General features: G+C 39.8%; 1 protein-coding gene across 1 annotated transcript; it reads right to left on the bottom strand.

The window, feature by feature from the left end:
- Positions 1-14,407: 14,407 nt before the first annotated feature.
- On the bottom strand, positions 14,408-16,258 carry LOC308109452 (granzyme B(G,H)-like). The gene is made up of 5 exons (XM_080463018.1): positions 16,172-16,258; positions 15,946-16,093; positions 15,724-15,859; positions 14,933-15,196; positions 14,408-14,828 (listed from the first exon to the last, which is right to left on the bottom strand). Exons 1-5 carry the CDS (start codon positions 16,227-16,229, stop codon positions 14,664-14,666), a joined length of 771 nt encoding a protein of 256 aa, XP_080319144.1. The 5' UTR covers positions 16,230-16,258; the 3' UTR covers positions 14,408-14,663.
- Between the last annotated feature and the right edge of the window lie 2,103 nt (positions 16,259-18,361).

The following is an 18,361-nucleotide window of genomic DNA, read 5'->3' as shown; positions in this document are numbered from 1 at the left end:
AGAATGCATGAAAACCCGTCCCGCTCCACCCCTACTATCTGTTAACTAAAGCCCATTCAACTGAATGTTCTCAAGAGCTTGTCTTATCGATGTGGTTACTTGTGGGACTGTTGAATCTGGTCTTTTTCCTCCTCGGGGGAGAGGTGCAGTCAGAGATGTTACACTACATCTCATACTTATTTTTTTCCAGTGATCTTTCACAAGAAGAAATTTTTTTTTTTAGGTTCACTACATGTCAGTCTGTTTGTTTAAAATACTACAGAATTTATCAGAGGGCTAAAGTTCAGACAAATACCCGCTGACACACTCTGAATGGTCCAAATCCTCCAAATGTCTTTTTCTAGATGACCTCGTTGCTCCTCTGAAAAAGACATCTTGTGCTGAGGGCTCCTCGCTGCTAAACTCAGACGGAGGATGTTCACCGGTCAGATTTTGGTTTTGGTTTGAGCTGGTTGTGCTGGAGGAGGGCTGCCCAACATTTTCCGCTCCATCAAAACTCCAATTGTCGCAGGCCTTCATGCATTTGATGGAAGATTCCACACGGGACAATAACCCATCATTAAGCTCAACAACTTCATGTGTCTTTTGCCCAATGATGTTGAATACTTGTACACACACTTAGTCGCTGTTGTAGCTTCGTTGATTGAGATGGCTCAATATGATGAATGGATGGGAAAGGATCTCTGTAGGTGTGATCCTTTCCAAATCATTCGGGTGGAGCATCTTTTCCACCAAATCAATGAAGCCTTTCCGGTCACACTCAGCAGCTTGGTCATCCTCATTTGGGATTACAGCAGGGGCCTTGCATGGCCCTCATGTGACTCGGCCAGGACAACATCATCAAATTTACTTGTCTACTTGTTTAATTAAAACCTGCATGTAAAGACATATTGGCAGCTAGTAAACCAGAACAGACCTACCATCTAAATAGGGCTGTGTGAGTAAACCAAAGGACTGACTTTAAAAAAACAACACATCAGACGTGATTTTGCTTTGAGATATGACCGTTACTCTCGGTGGTACAAGACTGAATCCTATTTTTTCGGGCTCCACGGTGCACTGAGTTGTTCTGGGCAAGAAGATAGGGACTCCTGTCAACCGTATTTTGTCTCCGTTGCCCCTGCTGATACTTGTTTTTGTTTGTTTAAAAAAAATCTTCACCTCCCCACTACCCGTGATATTGATTTGCCCCTATGGAAGGAGCAAATCTGAGGCTGAAATACTGATACAGAGGGAGGCTTGACTTTAAAGGAAGCTTCTTAAAACCATGCACGACTCAGCAGCGCGATAAACCCAAAAGGTCCCATCGGGTAAGAAGAGGCAGAGGCAGGAAAAAACTTACAAACCCAAGTTTAAAACTTTCTGTAAAAGGAGTAACTGTTCTGGTTTCCTCAGTCAAATCACTTCCAAAAGGCAGTTTCATCATGCACAAATGAGACGCTACAGATATGCTCAGTGCATCAGGCCGTTTGGCCAAATGTAATTCAGGCAGAAAAAAAGACCAATTAAATTGTTACATTTTGCATGCTCGTGTGTTTAATTAAATCTTCTTAGAATTTACACAAATTGTGTAATTTTGACTAATTACAAAAAACAACAAGTCTAAAATTATGGAAATTGTTTGTGAGGCATGGCTGGATGTCAGCCGTCACTTCCACTCTGCCACAGTTTACAGAAAAGTATTCACTCAGCTGGTAAATTTGCATGCAGCCGTAATAAACTCGACTGTGGTTAAGAATACCAAATGTAGGATTTCCACTATCGTTGCAGCTCCCATAAATTTTCAGGTGTTGCGTGATGGATTGGCTCTAATCTGGGAGTAGTGTTTGACTGCACAGCTCTTGCCACTGGGGAAACACATACATCTATTTATTCCCCTCAGTGCATGTTAACTCATTTCACTTTAACTTCAAAGCTGTTCACGTTTCAATGCTAAGAAGCTGTTATAAATAAAGCAAACTTACTGAGATGTAAGAATGGAATTTTGTTAGGACACGTTACTCTTGAGGATGGATTGTTTTGGGGTAAATCAGACAATTTTTGCTTAAATACATTTTCAGAAAATACATTTGTAAAGCATAGAGCATCACGGAATATATTCTAAGAAATGTCATAAACAAATGGATTAAACACATACATGTGTTTGTTTTTTTGTTTTGTTTTTTAATCACCTTTTGCTGAGGCTTTATTTATCTCCAATTATCGTGTTTGGTGTTATAGAGAACTTCTATATATACACTTCTATGTTGCTTTGCAATATTTAAGTGTTAATGATGAACAACCCAACATGGCACCCACATTCCGATTTTTTTCATCTTCTTCCAGTATTTCTGCACATTTCTCAAATATAATAGCCAGATCTAGCTTTGTTCTTCACCTCATAAATAAAATTTCTCAGTACTTGCAGTGTTTATGTCCATGTACATAACGGCCCCGTTTACACAACATTTTGAGTAAATAAATTAATGAGTGAACTCGGATGAATCGATCATCATGATTAATCTCATTAAAAATTTTAAACAAGTAACCAATCTGCAGTACAGATTGAAGGTACGTGTCCACAGGATCTGTTAATTCCTCAAATCCAATTAATTGTCTATGGGAAATACAACCGTGATGCATGCTGGGTGAAGTGCGGTGCCTTATGAGCTGCGGTGCAATGCGTTGCTCTGGAGCTCATGTGCCTGCAGCCCTGTCGCTGCAGCCTCCAGCTCTGCAGACATAGCCACAGCTCATTTACATAAAGTAGAATCTTGCCAACTTTATTCAAATAAGGCACGGGGGAGCGGCGGTCTGACACGCCACAAAACTTTTGTAAAAAGGTCTAAACTAGCTGCGGTTGAACCAAAACAAGGACAGATTCAACAATTGCAGAGCTTATTTCTCTCCCCAAATGTTTTCACAAATACTTTTCTCCAAACTGTTTTAGTAATAAAAGAGAAAGTTTGTGACTGAGCCACCACATTGGTCTGGTTTGAAAAAGGGAGAAGTTTTTGTTAACATGAACTGTTAAAAGTGTTTAGTAAACACGTTAAGTCGATAAATGCAAAATGAAACGTGATTAATATAGATTAAAAATGTATGATATTTAATTGTGATTCATTGAAATTTGATCTTTTGTTTCAGAAAAGTGTTGCATTTAGACAGCAAGATTTTGAAAACAATGCAGTTTTTCATGTAGGGCCACTACTGGGTGCTGCTGTTTGTTCTTGTGATGAGATCACAAACACATGCGCACAGAGAACAATACACTATAGACATTGACATTGGTGAGTACACAAACATTCATATGGACAGACGACGACGTTTGATTGTTATTACAGGTGAATATTGAGAGTCATGACACTCTGGAAGCCGCCATTGTTGTTATTGTGCATGTACTCATGAATGTGTAGAGGAACAATTTACAATAGCTGTGGTGCACATGTACATAAGCAGTGTTATAGAAAAATTGCATTTCACCCTGTTCCCCCTCCCAAAAGGAAAACAATTAGGCTGCCCTTGCGATGGTTACATTTTCAAATTCGATATTTGAAGTTTACTCAATGACTCTTTAAAATTTGGATGTATTCCAATGGTGTCATCTGTATGCATTGAAATGTCAGATATCCAACTAAATACACTTCTCTCTCTAAAAGACTCTTCAGAGGTTTCTCATACTTTATTATGGAGAAAACAATCTCTCTCCAACAATCAATGATAGAACGCTCTGGAATTAAATAATAAAGTAATCTATGCCTCTCCTGTAGAGAAAATCAAAAGACAAGAAAACAACAACTCTCCTTAGAAGTTTCGATGTCTAATACAGGAGCGCTTAAAAGACACTGACACATAAAGCATGAGATAGTTTTGTACACTCTAACTCCCATTTGTCCTAGTTGAAACAGTAAAATAGGAACTTTTTGCCTTCGCCTATGAACGCTAAGGTGAAGGTTATGTTTTTGTCCATTTATTTATTATTTATTTATTTACTGCTATGTATGTATGTATGTATGTATGTATGTATGTATGTATGTATGTATGTATGTATGTATGTATGTATGTATTTCACATAAACTACTCACCCGAATTGCATCAAATCTTCAGGTGATGATTTGTCATGTCTATGAAAAGAGGTCCATGCATTTGGACATTCTTTGGCTAAATGAATGCAATGCTGTTCCTAGATGGGTTTTTTTTTTTCAGTTTGTAATGCAAGTACCCACAATGCAGCCACTTGCAGTTCACTGCAGACAAAATAAAGCCAACTTAGGCTGATTTACACAACAATGTTTTCAAATGAAGATGCTGAACTTTCAGCACATTTTGGTGTTATTATCCTATTGTTAGCTCGTGATGCCTTATTATTATTTTCATAAATCATATTCGGTACCCATATACTTGAAAAAGTTTTTGTCGCTGTCTGATTGCTAATCATGAGAGGGAAAATAAATCAGTTGGCAAATCTGTAGTAAAATTAAAAAAGTGATCCCAAGCCCGGCACAAATTATTCTTGAAGGAGGTCATAGTCCTAATGATGTGAGGGAAGAAGATGCTGTAAATTCCAGCAGACAACTAAATCCCCTGAAGATGTTGTCCTTTTCCTCATAGTATATCACTATTTACCTGATTTACTAAAACACTGTATGAAGTATGCAAAGATGCAGACTCATGTAAATCTATTGCGCTTCCAGTTTGCAGAGTATATCAACTACTTTGAATAACACACAGAATTTAATGAGCGTTTTGTGTGCTTGCAAGAACATATGATTGATCACAATTCAGATTTGGGATGCACTGAAAATGTCCCATTATAGAGTCTGCAAACAAAAGTTGTGTTACGCATGTTCGGGAGATGGTTCTCATCACAATAAAACCAGCGTCTCCAAGTTGCTTTGCACATTTTCACACAGAGTCCAAACTGGCAATATTGATGCAAGCGTTTTCAAAGGTAGTAAATCCCATTTCAATCCTGAAAAGACTCAAACACGGGCATGCGTTAGAAGAGCTTTATTGACATGAGAAGGATATTTGGCGCTCAGACCCCGGCGGAAGACTACGAACAAACTTATGAATGCATGGACATGGTGGTCTAGGATAAGTCTCCACCCTGGAGTCTAGACACTGGTGGTGGCGAGGATGAGGATGAGGATGAGGCAAGCAGGGGATTCTATTTGACTTAAAGTATGTGGCACCGGAACGACAGTGTCATTTCTCGGTGCTTTTAAATGGAGTGAAACCCGACAGATCCACGCGAGTGACGGTGGAAAGGAAAAACTCCCTGGCGCAGGAAGAAACCTTTGCAGAACCGGGCTCAGAGATGGCGACTGTCTGCTGGCCGGTTGGGTGGAGGACAGAGAAGAGGAGGATGAGACAGACAGACTGATTGTGGAAGGAATTCTATCACTTGGTCAGGTAGGATATGGATACGACTGGACGATGAGTGTTTATGGCGCTGTAGACACGAGACCAGGTGGCGGAGGGATGGAGGTGGGTAACAACACGAAGCTTGAACATAGGACTTAAGAGGCGGAGCCGGGGTGATGATTGGCTGAGGCGGAGACGATCCAGAGCAGGGATTGGTTGCCGCATAGGGGTGCGCCTGGAGACAAGCGGTGATTGGAGGAGTGCCGGAGGCCCGTCTTACAGGTTGAATTACCGCTTTTAAGCTCCCTTTCACACTAATCAATTAGCATATACTCCTCCCAGTATTTTGTGTGAACACACATTCTGTACTCAGGAAGGCAAATGCCAAAGGAATCAACAGTGTGTTATTTTTGACATCTGTCAGACACGAGCCTCAGTGTGCCGTAGCACAGCCAACACGTGTGAGCGTAATATGTTTCTGGTTGATTTATTAGGTCAGGCCTTTTGTGGATTGCCTTCAAATTCAATCTGTCTGTACATTGAAATTCCTCCTCTAATCATTTGTGAATAAGACCCTGAGATACTTAAATAGATGAGTTCCACCTTGTAGATGGCATGCCAGCTTTTTTCATAGGAGAACAATGGACCTGAGTTTAATAAAGACATTGATTCAATTATAAATGGGACACACTGCAGACTGAATGATTGTCTTGTTGAGCTGCTAATGTTATCTTGGTTTCAGGATATCTATAGTTTTGGGTTACGGTTTCCAACAACAGAGGTGGAAAGTAACGAATTACATTTACTTGCGTTTTTTTGTGTACTTCATTTAAGTCGTTTTGAATCATTTTACTTACATACTGTTTTTTTTCTGTTTTTTTTTAAAAAATAGTGTACTGTGCCACAATTTCAATCGTGTCCGTTAAAATACTGGGTCTGGGTCAGATTATCCGAAAATTCAGTTATTGTGGTTATTTTGAGATGTGAATAATTACTGAAGATGTGATTAATTGCTGCCTCCCTGCAACGCAGTGCTGCGCTGTGACTCCTCTCAGCTAAACTTTCACGTTTTACTATTTCAATTCTTCAGGGAAGTCAAACCGGCCGCAAAAGGCTCCAATCCGAAACACCGAAGACGAAACACCAAGCAGGGTGGTAATATAGGATTTATAGGAGGTTTTGTTAATATATATATATATATATATATATTTCACTGTAATTTGCACCAGAATATTTTATTAAAAATGACTTTATGTTGGGATTGTAGTCCTTTTCAGTAGTAATTGTGTGATTTTGCAAAAATATAGACAATCAGACAATTTCATCACTTACACTGTGTCACAACAAAGAAAAACTTGTTATTACTTATTAAAGTTATTATGCCAATATTTTACCCACTCAAGATGAAACTGGACTGCATGTGGCCCCTGAAGTAAGATTTAATTTAGTACTCCCATGGTGCATTGCAGCACAACAGTTCAGTCCTTGCAATTGGCTCTGCGATCACCACACTATTATTATACAGGTAGAGCACAGTTTCATATCAAAGAAAGCCATAGTTTGATCTTAAAAACATGGTGATGGTACCTGACAGTAGCAGTTGGTCTTCTTTGGGTCTTTCAGGCGAAACTCACAGCCGTTGTGACTGTGAACCATTTTGAGTTATAGTTTCACTGCAATTTAATTTGCAAAGTACTACTGAAATATTTACATCACATTGTCTTTCATGTGCGCCCCAGGACCATTTTCCCGCTGTCAAAAAAGTAACGAAGTAACCTTTACTCTGACTGAATATTATATGAGCTACTTTTTACTTTTACTTGAGTCAATTTCTAGACTAGTACTTTTAATTGTACTTGGGTAAAGTTTTATTAGAGTAATTGTACTTTTACTTGAGTAGAATATTTTAGTGCTTTAGTGTGTATTGTTCCATGCATCTTGTGTTGCCATGTTTATTTTTGTTGTGTTCTCATAAGGCTCCCTTTATGTCCCTGTACTCTTTGTGTACATGAGGTGACCTTGACTTGTGTGGTTGATACTGCTGGTAGTGTTTACTTTGTGGCCTGAGCCTTTCTTCTGAAAGTAAATTAAAAAACATGCTCCTTTGGGGCACTCTGGTCATTTTCACTGGAGAATATAAAAACTCTGGCTCGAGGAGGAAATTCCCTGATTCCCCAATCAACAGAAACCCTCCTCAGGAGCCAATCATATATTGTGGAATGCACTATATCTCCGCCTGTTCATTGGCTTGTTGCCTTACTGCCAAACTACTTCACTTACAGAAGCGAATGTGAACACTTGAAGAAACTAATTTGCAGCATTGTTGCTCTTGCCAGTGATGACAACATTACTGCAAAATAATTCTGCTCACACAGATGTAATAATTACATGGGTTCACATCAGATTACTGGGCTGCATTTATGTGCAAATGAGTATATTTTCTGAAAGCAGCTGAAGTGAGTGGGTGTATCCAAAGCCCCTTAAAGAGCTCCTTGCACAACTAGAAGTTGGAAAATATACTGCAGTGGAGCTCACCCTAACAACAGTATATTTCAGGTGTTATGAAATGCCACATATGTCACATTGAGAATGAAAAGTTATTAACACTGTCCGTCCAGCCCGTGGATCAGCCTTCCTGGGTGTCATGGATTACATAGGTTTTGACTGGAGAGGAATGCAGTCCTTGAGTCTGATATCTCCACTTTCTGCTCCCTGTGCCACTCGTAAAATACTTTCTCAATGTCTGAATACCCTAAAGGCTGACAAAGCTACAGCCCAACTGACACTGTGATTGTTGCTCCCTGCTGTCTGAGTGTCAGAACTCTGCACTTTGAAAGAGAGGTGAGGGTTTTTTTTCAATCTGCAAACACGACTTCAGCAACACATCCATATGACATGGAGCTACTTCTTTGTGGAAAAAAAAGAAAAAAAGACAGAAGTGCTCGAATGTTTCTTTTGCAATGCAGTCTGATCTCTGATCTAATCTTTTTTTTTTTATTTTAATTTATAGCTGCATATAAAGGTTGCACTATAATTGTTATTTCCACTTTACATTCAGACAAGCTTGACTAATCTCACCCTTACTGGTGTGGTAACTGCTCTGACAAATAATATCCGAGGTAAGATGTGAACGTGCTGCCTGATTTCTGACTGAATTTGTTACACTTTCCTTCCTTTGAACAGGCAATCGGTCCTCGACTCCCCTCATAAAAAGCATCAGACGCCGTCAGTCAACACTCAAGATGTTAAGCTTTCTATTTGTGCCCTCCCATTTATGGCGGGAACAAGCACACGTAGGCCTTGAGTGGACTCGAGTGGAAGTGTGAAATGATGACAGAAACCCATTTAGCTTTTATGAAGATGGCACAAAACTCTGCTGGTATATTTATTATCAGCAAGAAGTTAAACCATTAAAAATAAATGACACATTGCTTTTTCATCCATACAGTGTATGCATGTGTACACATAGATTCATGACATGGGCCTTCCCATCGACATATTGCATTCCCCAGCTCGCTGCCCTGTTCATGCCCATCACAACTTGGTGTCTGACCTTAACCGAAATGCAACATGAGTTCAGAAACCACAGTTAAATCCCTCAACTAAACATGAGGCAGTGCGAGGCTCTACAGTTTGGATCCATCACGATGTAGGCCATAACCACCACTGAAATGTGGCAAGCTAGCAGAAATACAAGACCACACGTGCGCAGAAATTCATCCCTCCCAGGGACCTTACGTTGAATTACATTCATTTCCTGCAGATTTACACTGACCATTACCTTAACTACTACGACTGGTCTTTATCCAAACCGTAATCCAGCTCTCATCCGAGGCCCAGTTTTCAGTTTTAGTTTCAGTTTCAACTTCAACTTTATTATTTGTCCCTTGAAGGGTGATTTCATATGCAGCAGGTACAAGAACGTTAAAAACACAGTAAACACAAACATAAGACAGAAAGGGACATTAGCGTCAATCTTGGTCCTTTAGTCAGGTGCAGTTCGGTGCATCAAGATCGGATAGTATTCTTACTAGGACTAGTTTTTAATAACTTTTGATGAATCAGATCAGTGCTGTTGATGGCAATGTCCTCCAGGTTGGGGTTCCATTTGAAAATGACCACCTGGTGCCTCCGATACGACACATCATCAGTTGTGCACCCCGGCTTCATCTTGTGTTTCAGCCTAAACATAAATTCAAATAGCAACAATATCAAAAAAATTATAAAGTACAGTGCATTACCTCCTTCTCTTCTCAGCGTTTATAGCTTGGACAGAAGTAGGCACAAAGGAGACTTTATACCTGTTTTATACTGATTCAACGGATGAGTAGCATCCATAAGGATAGACTAAGCTTTTAACGTGTGTATTAAAAAGCTCAATAACATCCTTGCATACATTTATGGATAACAAAAACACACAAATGAAGCTGATCGCTCAGTCTGAAATAGTTTCTTTATCAACTTTCTGGTTGAGACCAATTATATATGTGATTCTGGGAGTCAGTGGAACTTATTCATTATATTGTTCCATTGCAAAGCACTTCCTTCTCAAGTTGAAAAGTCCTGGCAGATTCCGCTACTCTCTCCAAATATATGATATCCATTAGTTTTTGGCATTGACTGGTCGTCCTAATGTGAAAATCATCTCCGGCTATTGAAAGGGATTGTACAGGCGACTCACTTATTAATGGGAAAAACCTGGATTCTTCATGCTCATATTGAAGGGATCTGGTAGATGAGATATGCTTGAGGGGACACTTCACAAGAATGAATTATGAAAGTCATTGCAAATGAATACTACTCTTTTCAAAGACATTGCCTTTATCTTATTATCAAACGCTTCTGCAGTGATGTCAGGGGGTCTCTTGTGGAATAATCGTGTCCCAATCCTCGCAGTATTACAGGTCACTGAATGGTTTAATGAGTAAGAACGTGATGTAGCTCATGTCGCTGCAGCAGTAGCAGTCCTCATATTCTAACAAAGGTTAGCAACTGTTGGAGACTTTGGGCTGAAGTGCTTGACAGCTCTCTGCACCAGCATCATTAAAATGGCAAATGAAGGAATATTTCTTGGCAGAATAACATTCATCGTTGTAGTTGAGATCCAGTGACTTCCAAAGAGCATCGAAACTGTTTTGGCAGCATGTGGTGCCCCAGTGTATTACTCAGACTCTTTATTCTGGGTAAACTCCAGTTTAAGAAAATCTCTTGGACCAATGTGAACGTACACTACTATTATCGAGGTAGAATCAGATTTTGAAGGATTTTTAAAACAAAGTCAGCGTTCCTGTCGGAAAAAAAATATTCTTCACTCTCCTTTTAGCCTAAAACAGGAACAGGCAATTTCTGTTTCTCATTAATCATTACGAAGCAGGGTTTACCAGGTTGCCAAGGCACAAAAATTGTTGTAGTTTCTAGTCCACTTGATCACGGTATTGAGTATTTGGAGTCAGAGAATAGGGACACGCACACCAGTGTACAGACAGAGCCTCATCTGGGAGAAATGTCATCTCACTTCGGGCTAGAGTGAACCCAGCTTCCCCTGGACCCTCATATACAAGCTCAAATATTTGCACAGGCACATACATGCACTCAAATGAGCAGTGTCCATCCCAGCATGGCATTAGAGAGAGTAAGAAGCCAGATAGTCCATTTCTACTTGCTCCAACATGCGTGTCTGTCTTAAAATTGCCACTTTCCCCAAAATTTCTTTTTTTTTTGGTCCATCACTGGGCCTATTCACGCCTGACATTAGCATGTGCTTCGGTTGATCCGATCACAAATGGTGAGCCCTGAAGACAAGTGTGGACAGGCACCATAGCGCTTTCACCTAAACCACTTCCCCAGGTGGTCTGGGACAGTTGATACCGTCCAAGCCTGTGTTTGGGGACAGACTGAGGTAATAACTGCACGCCTGGCCGTTTGACCTTTTAGCAGAAAAGATGTAGAGGGAGTAATATAATCTCAACTCAAGTGGTTAGTGTGAAATGCATGATACAGGCAAGTGTAAACAGCCGACACACACCTTAATGCCAGGTATAAACGGGCCCTGTGTATAGTCGTGAACATCGCCTGTTCTGGACATGTGTGGAACTGCACCATGAACATCAGTTTGACAGTCAACTTTATGATACGTGTCTCTTCACTTCTCCTTGTTTATTTATAACACATCTGTTGCTTTTACGCAAGCTAAGCAGAACGAAATTGAAAAAAAATTTTCAATGTAGGTTTCACCCAAAATCCAATCAACTCCTATTCATTACAACATTTCTCAACAAAAGAGAATATAGATACGTATACTGTATGTCTATAAATACTTTTTTTTCCTTTTTTTTCCTCCAGACAATGCCCCTGCCAACAATACAAGATTCAAAAAACTGTTCAGTTTTCAATGCCAAGTAGATGATGAACCACACATAGGACTTTTCTACCAGAAAGAACCAGGTTCTAGTTCAGGGCCGGTGACAAGGCCAGTTCTTGAATGAGCACCGCCCAAGAAATGATTGTTTTTCCATTGTCAACTTAGGTAAGTGAGAGCCACGTCATTGCGTCACTCCAAAACGTCGTACGTCACTGATTTCACTGATGTTGCACTCATACAGGAACGAGGAGACGGACTGCATACACCGGTTTCATCCGGGTCGCTCCATCGAGCTTGGCCTGATGTGCCATTAAAAGGCACATTCTATATCAAAAAAAATCCAAGCTTTCATTTACAGTAGTATTTGTTTTGTAGTTGCTGATGAACCAAAACTATGGCTTCATTATAAAGAAGTTTTGTGGGTAGAAAATAATAGCGGGACGTCTCATAGCAGAGCGCAACGCGTGCAGACCTCAGCCTGCACTCATAACGCCATAGAAGACCTGGAAGTAAAACAAAAAGAAGCAGGTGCTAGTTCGGGTCCAGGGCCAGATTTGTTTTTGTCTTTCCACCGCCAAAGCCCCGGCCTATCAGGGGTTAAACGAGTGCTAAACGGGCCCCACATCATTACTGGGCCACAGATTGGCCTGCCATGAGACGACCTATTATTTTCTACCCCACAGAACTTCTTTATAATGAAGCCACCGTTTAGGCTCATCAGCAACTATAAAACAACCTACATACTGAAAATGAAAACTTGGATTTTTCACATCCAGAATTAAAGTGAAAGGAGCAGCAATTCACAATGTAATGCCGAAATGTTGAAAAACAAGCCCCAAGCTCATTCACGCGTTATTATTATTATCATTATTATTATTTTCTCTATATGGCCATTCCGGGGCTTCGTACTAAAGCAAGAAGGACATGAAAAAACAGCAATGGAGTGACGAGGAGACGCAATGTGTTCTGGCTCTTTGGTCTGCATCCGAGGTTCAGGCCAAACTAGATGAAGCGACCTGGATGAAACCGATTTTATACAGTCCGTCAACTCGTTCCTGTATGCGCACTGCCAGCGGAGGAAAGCAGTGACGTACGACAGTTTTGGAGTGAGGCAATGATGTGGCTCTCACTTCGTGTCATTGACAATGGAAAAAGAACCGGTTCTTTGGCGGTGCTCATTTAAGAACCGGCCCTGAACTCGTACCTGGTTCTTTTTGGTGGAAAAGCCCTAAATGTGTCATTTAACTGCAGATAATCTAACTTGAATTTATTGTTTAGAGTGTGGTGGTCTTGCTGTTGGTTCCCAGGGCATGCAGTAGCAGACATGTGAAATGCATGAAACATTGCTGCTGCAAACTCAGCTTGAGGTCTTTGAGGTTTCTCAGTGCATGATCAGCAGTTTGCCGGCTGTCATTTTCCTACCTCACAGTGGTGAGTGCATTTGGTAAAAGAGATGAGATGTATAGATTACGCAACAGGAAGTTCCGTGTGAGAGCATGCAGAGAAGATTAAATTGGTTAATGAGAAGGTATTAGTGGTTTCATCCTCTCTAGCTTGTTTGACGACTGCAGAGCAATGCAATGTGAAACACGTACAAATTGAAAGAATTTTCCATGAGATAAAGTTTATTTGGTGATATGCAGATCTGTGTGCTTGTTTTTTTGTTTTTTTTTGCAGATTTTTACTCGTTCTGTGTGTATGCCTTTATCATTTGTGAGTAGATGTCAATTTTAAGAAGTAGCTGGCAGTTAATCAACAGACTTAAATATACCGATGTGCTATTTCTGCTCGATCAGTCATATTGTGCAAAGACACACTCCTCTTTCTCTTCTTAATAAGTTCACTCAGTCTTTAACTCATTTCTGTTTTGCATCTTCTTTATTTTAGGCCATGAAGGTTTATGTTGGTGTCTTTAACTAATTGTTAAGATTAACAGTCAAAGTTAGGATGTTGTAATCATGTAAATCTCAATTATTTTTTCCTATTTTATCATATCATTTTTTGATCTTTTCAATTGTTTGAACCACTGTGTTTATTTATTTTGGCATTTCTTTTATTTAATTTTCAATGCAAACATTTTTAAATACACTGTAGGGTATAGGAATGTACATATATCATGAGTATAGTATAGTCTGAGTCCTGAGTCCTGCTCTCTCTAATTTATATATTAAATGTTTAGCAACATTTAAGCATCTCAGAGTTGTGAGTGCCCCTGGTTCATAAAGATGACTAACAAAAGCATGTTAGAGTATTTTCAATGTGTGGTGTGGTCACATGCAAACAAGAATAAATAAATGATCATTTACAATTTCTTTGCCAAGTTCCATCACTCAACTTCATATATTAATATAATGCAAGGGATTTTTCTACTGTTAGTTTTCTAGAGAATTGCAGAACAATACAGGAATGTCTCTACCTGTACAAGAATTGAAACTTAATAACCAATAAAGTAAAATAAATTGTGGTCAAGGTGGGAAAACTGTAGCATTTTATGGCATGTAAATATGGTTTCATGGTTTTATATTTTTTTCTTTTCATTGCCGTTAAGCCATAAAGAAGTTTAACTAAAATGATATACTATTTCCAGTCATTGAGGTGCAATTCTATGAGCCATATTGTGCATACACACCTTCCTCTTGCTCTTCTTATTAAATTCACTCAATCTTTTGAGTCATTTTGATTTTGCGTCTTTTTTTATTTGCATTTTGGTTCATGTCAGTGTGTCTTATCTTTTATGCGGGAACACAAAATGAACAAAACAACCCAATGATTTTTTTTTACATTTAAATTTTGCACATGTACTATATATAGAGAGATGGATAGAAAATGACCATACATTCAGGAAGAAGCCTTTTATTTCTTCATTAGATGATGAACATTTCTGTTTTTGTGTAATTCATTTTACTCAGCAGAACAACTAAAGCGAAAACAATGTGACCACAACATTTCAATACACTTAGCATTTCTTTTTTTTGAGAATTCTTTTGATCCAAGGAAGGAATTTGGACACATCTGTGTAGACGTTCGGTGCGTTTGGGTAATCACAGTTGGCCATGTAGTTGAAAGAAACCACACCAACTGCTTCATTCTTGCCACAGATCAACGGGCCGCCAGAATCGCCCTATAAAGCAGAAACATCTGAATCATTGTTTGCTAAGTCCAACTGTTAGCACCATATTTATAGTAAACCAGCAAAACAAATAAAATAAATAAATAAATAAATACCTGACAGAATCCAGTGGTTGAGTCAGATCCACCTGCGCACATAACATTGGCTGGAAGTCTCTTAGGCCACAATTCCTGACATGTGTTCAGGTTAACGATGGCAACTTTGGTCGCGAGCAGTTCATTTACGGTCTGCCCATTCGTTTTTGTCCATCCCCACCCTGCCACAATGCATGTTTGATTTGCTTTTGGTTTTACGTAAAGACTTGGAAGTTGAACAAACTTGATTAGTTTGTTCTTCCTAACAGGAGCTTTCCTGGACAGCTGAAAACAGAAGAAACGAAAACACAGAGCATTGGTGTAGTAGAGATGAGGAGGAACAGGTTGTTTACATTGACCCAAAGCTCATTGCCTTTGTTTTCACTGGACGGTAAGACCAAGTTTCTAAATCTGCCTTTAATAAAGCTTGTCAGTGTTGTGAATCTGCTCACACACACGTGGCTGTATAGTGGAGACCTACATGACCTGCAGTGACCTCTGACAGTCTTCTCACATTGTGCATGGCTCTGTGTAAAGGTGAGGCTCCTGCACAGTTTTGGCAATATGTATGCAAATTACTATCTCAATAGAAATGTTATTTGCTGCAAAGTTTTGAAAAGTAATACTAAATTAAGTAACAAACAAAATGTATTTCATTGTATTGTATAGCAGTGACATGGAAGTCTGGGTATCCTCCTCCAGAAATGAATTGTATTCTTACAGAGAAGATACATGTACACATACTGCACATGAAGGAGGTGTGGAATGGGGGAAATGACTTGAACTCCAAGGTTGAATTGTTGTGTACTTACTTTAAGGAGCATGATATCGTTTCCAAGTGAAGCATTCTTATACATGGGGTGTTTGCATTTCTGTATTCCATATCTCATTGTGTTGTTATTGATCATCTTCAGATTGTGGGTACCCAGAACAACACTCACAGGATTCCTTCATGAAAAGCGAGAACATGACAGAATTACTAGGGGTCCTATTAAACGGAAAGAGAGATTGCTAGTAGAGTAAAAGTCACTCACGCGTTATCACAATGTGCAGCAGTCATCACAAAGTCTTCACTGATGAGGAATCCTCCACATACGTGACCCCCGCGGTTTTGCACCGATGCCATGAACAGCATTGAGGTTTTCCTGACCTTTTTACCGTTGATGATTTCAGTTCCAAAAGCTGAACACATAGAAAAGAAGGTCAACTTCTCGCATGTATGCAGCACTGTGAGATAGCAGATTGAGCTATCGAGCTTACCTTGCCGTCCGAGAGAAGCCAGAAGCTGTAAAAGCAGAAACTTGGTGAAGGCATGCATGATGCTTTTAGGATGGACTGAACTGAATGCTGCTTGGTTGGAAGGTGACGAGACCCCTTTATATAGCACTTTGCAGCTTACCACAAGTGCACTTCCTGTATGTCCCATCCTTTAAGTTGTAACTCACTTCACATCACACTCATGCATATCATCTTCATGCCTTTTTCATCTGAAGTCATTTCGGGGCTAATCTGGGCTTTCATTCTTTAAACATTTCTTTGTGTGATTTTTTTGTACACTTTTTTTGCAGTATCTCGTTGCAACAAAGCCTTTGAAAATTGGCTTCATTTCTGCCATCATTGATGGTGTCACAAGTCAAGATATCAGCAATGTGCTTCAGAAATGTGAAATGATTTGAAACAGTCATACCTCACCTCCAGCTTGCTGTCACTCGGGTTGTTGAAATACTCAATACAAGATTGCACGGTGTGTGTGTGTGTGTGTGTGTGTGTGTGTGTGTGTGTGTGTGTGTGTGTGTGTGTGTGTGTGTGTGTGTGTGTGTGTGTGTGTGTGTGTGTGTGTGTGCTTCCTACATTGGGGGTACTTTAATCTGTTATCAAACTCACACATGGGAGACTTGCAAGATTAATGCGCTTTCATTTTCAAATCATATCTTATGTGCGTGCCTGTTTTTCTTTCATTGTGGGTACTTAAACCTGCAATTACACTTATGGGGAGTTGTATGAAACAGGAACAGTGAAATCAATCGAGGTTATGATATGCTTTAAGGTGAAAATGAGGCTCCATTTATATGTCAAAGTTTCAAGTATAAACACATTGATTTTGCGTTTTCGTGTCAGAAAAGGTTCATGCTTACCTGACAAGGTTTTGAAAACTATGTTGTTAGCATGGAGGTTGCTGCTGTTATTTTGTAATGAAGCCACACACAAATGAGAACAATACACTTTAAACATTAACAATAGGAGTACACAGACATTTGGATGGACAGACGAAGAAGTCGGATTCCTATTACAGGTGACTCTCAACTATAAAACTATCAATTGAAAGGAGAATATGGACCGGGAGTCATCACACTCTGGAGGCCACCATTGTATTTATTGTCCATCTACTCATGCATATGCTGTAGAGCTATTCCCTACACTCATGGTGTGCATGCACAGTAGCAGCATTTTCATTAACTTCATTCACTTTTCAGTCGCTCCTAGCACTGTTGTTGAGTAAATACACAGACAAGATGCAGTTTTTTGTGTTTTCACCGGAAAACATTGTTGCATGCTGCATTACACACTTCTTATCAGCTGTGTTATAAGATTATTGTTAATGATTTATAGCGTTTACAGGTCACTGGTTAACACTGGTCAAAATATATGTGAGGATATTTGTGTTTCGGACCTGATCGTCTATTTTCCCCTTCTGTAGAATGTTATCCTCAGCCTATTCTCTCCTAGCTGATCATCTTTTGAGTGGCTCGGCCTCTCAGGACGTCAACCAATTCCGACCTGGCACACACTACAGGAGAGCACACACTGGATGATCACAAAAGACAGAACGCACAAGATCTTCCTCTTCCGATCTGATAGTGTGTGGTGTGAATGACGGAGCTCACCACACACAATCCGATTCTTCAGCAGGGTTAGAGGTTCAGAGAAGAGTTCAGGCTCTTCACGCTCAATATCCCAAATCCTGCATAGTCAAAACTGACTTCAGTGTAAAACACAGAATGTACATGTGAACAAACATGTTTCCACAAATCAACCTCGGACCTATATTACGACTCTGGACTTTCTTTTAGTGAGTTGAGTTCAGGATTAACCCTGGGATTCCCTGCTGAGAAGCAAATTCATTTCTTAAAGGGATAAATCACCTCGGTACTATGATGTTCAACTCTGGAGCAGAGAATAAAAGCCTCGTCTACCGACCAATCAGATCTCTTGGAAAATGACCTGCCTAATTTTTGAATATCCTGATTGGTGCGCGGATTGTACCGCCCATTTGGAATACTCAGAGCGTCCAGAGTGTTTAGAGCGATCTTTTTGACATAATAAAACAAATCCTCGTCACTGAGGCTTCGAAGGATGTTCTTGTTCTTGACTTGTTCCCAAGTCTGTTTAGTTCCATGAGGGTTTATCTGTAATAATGAGGTTGATGATAATGGACAGGTCTGACAGAAC

This window comes from Lipophrys pholis, assembly GCF_963383615.2.
Source record: "Lipophrys pholis genome assembly, chromosome: 5".
In the NCBI taxonomy this organism is placed as follows: Eukaryota; Metazoa; Chordata; class Actinopteri; order Blenniiformes; family Blenniidae; genus Lipophrys; species Lipophrys pholis.
The sequence above is the reverse complement of the archived record's forward strand: the minus strand, read 5'-3'. Positions and strand labels throughout refer to the sequence as shown.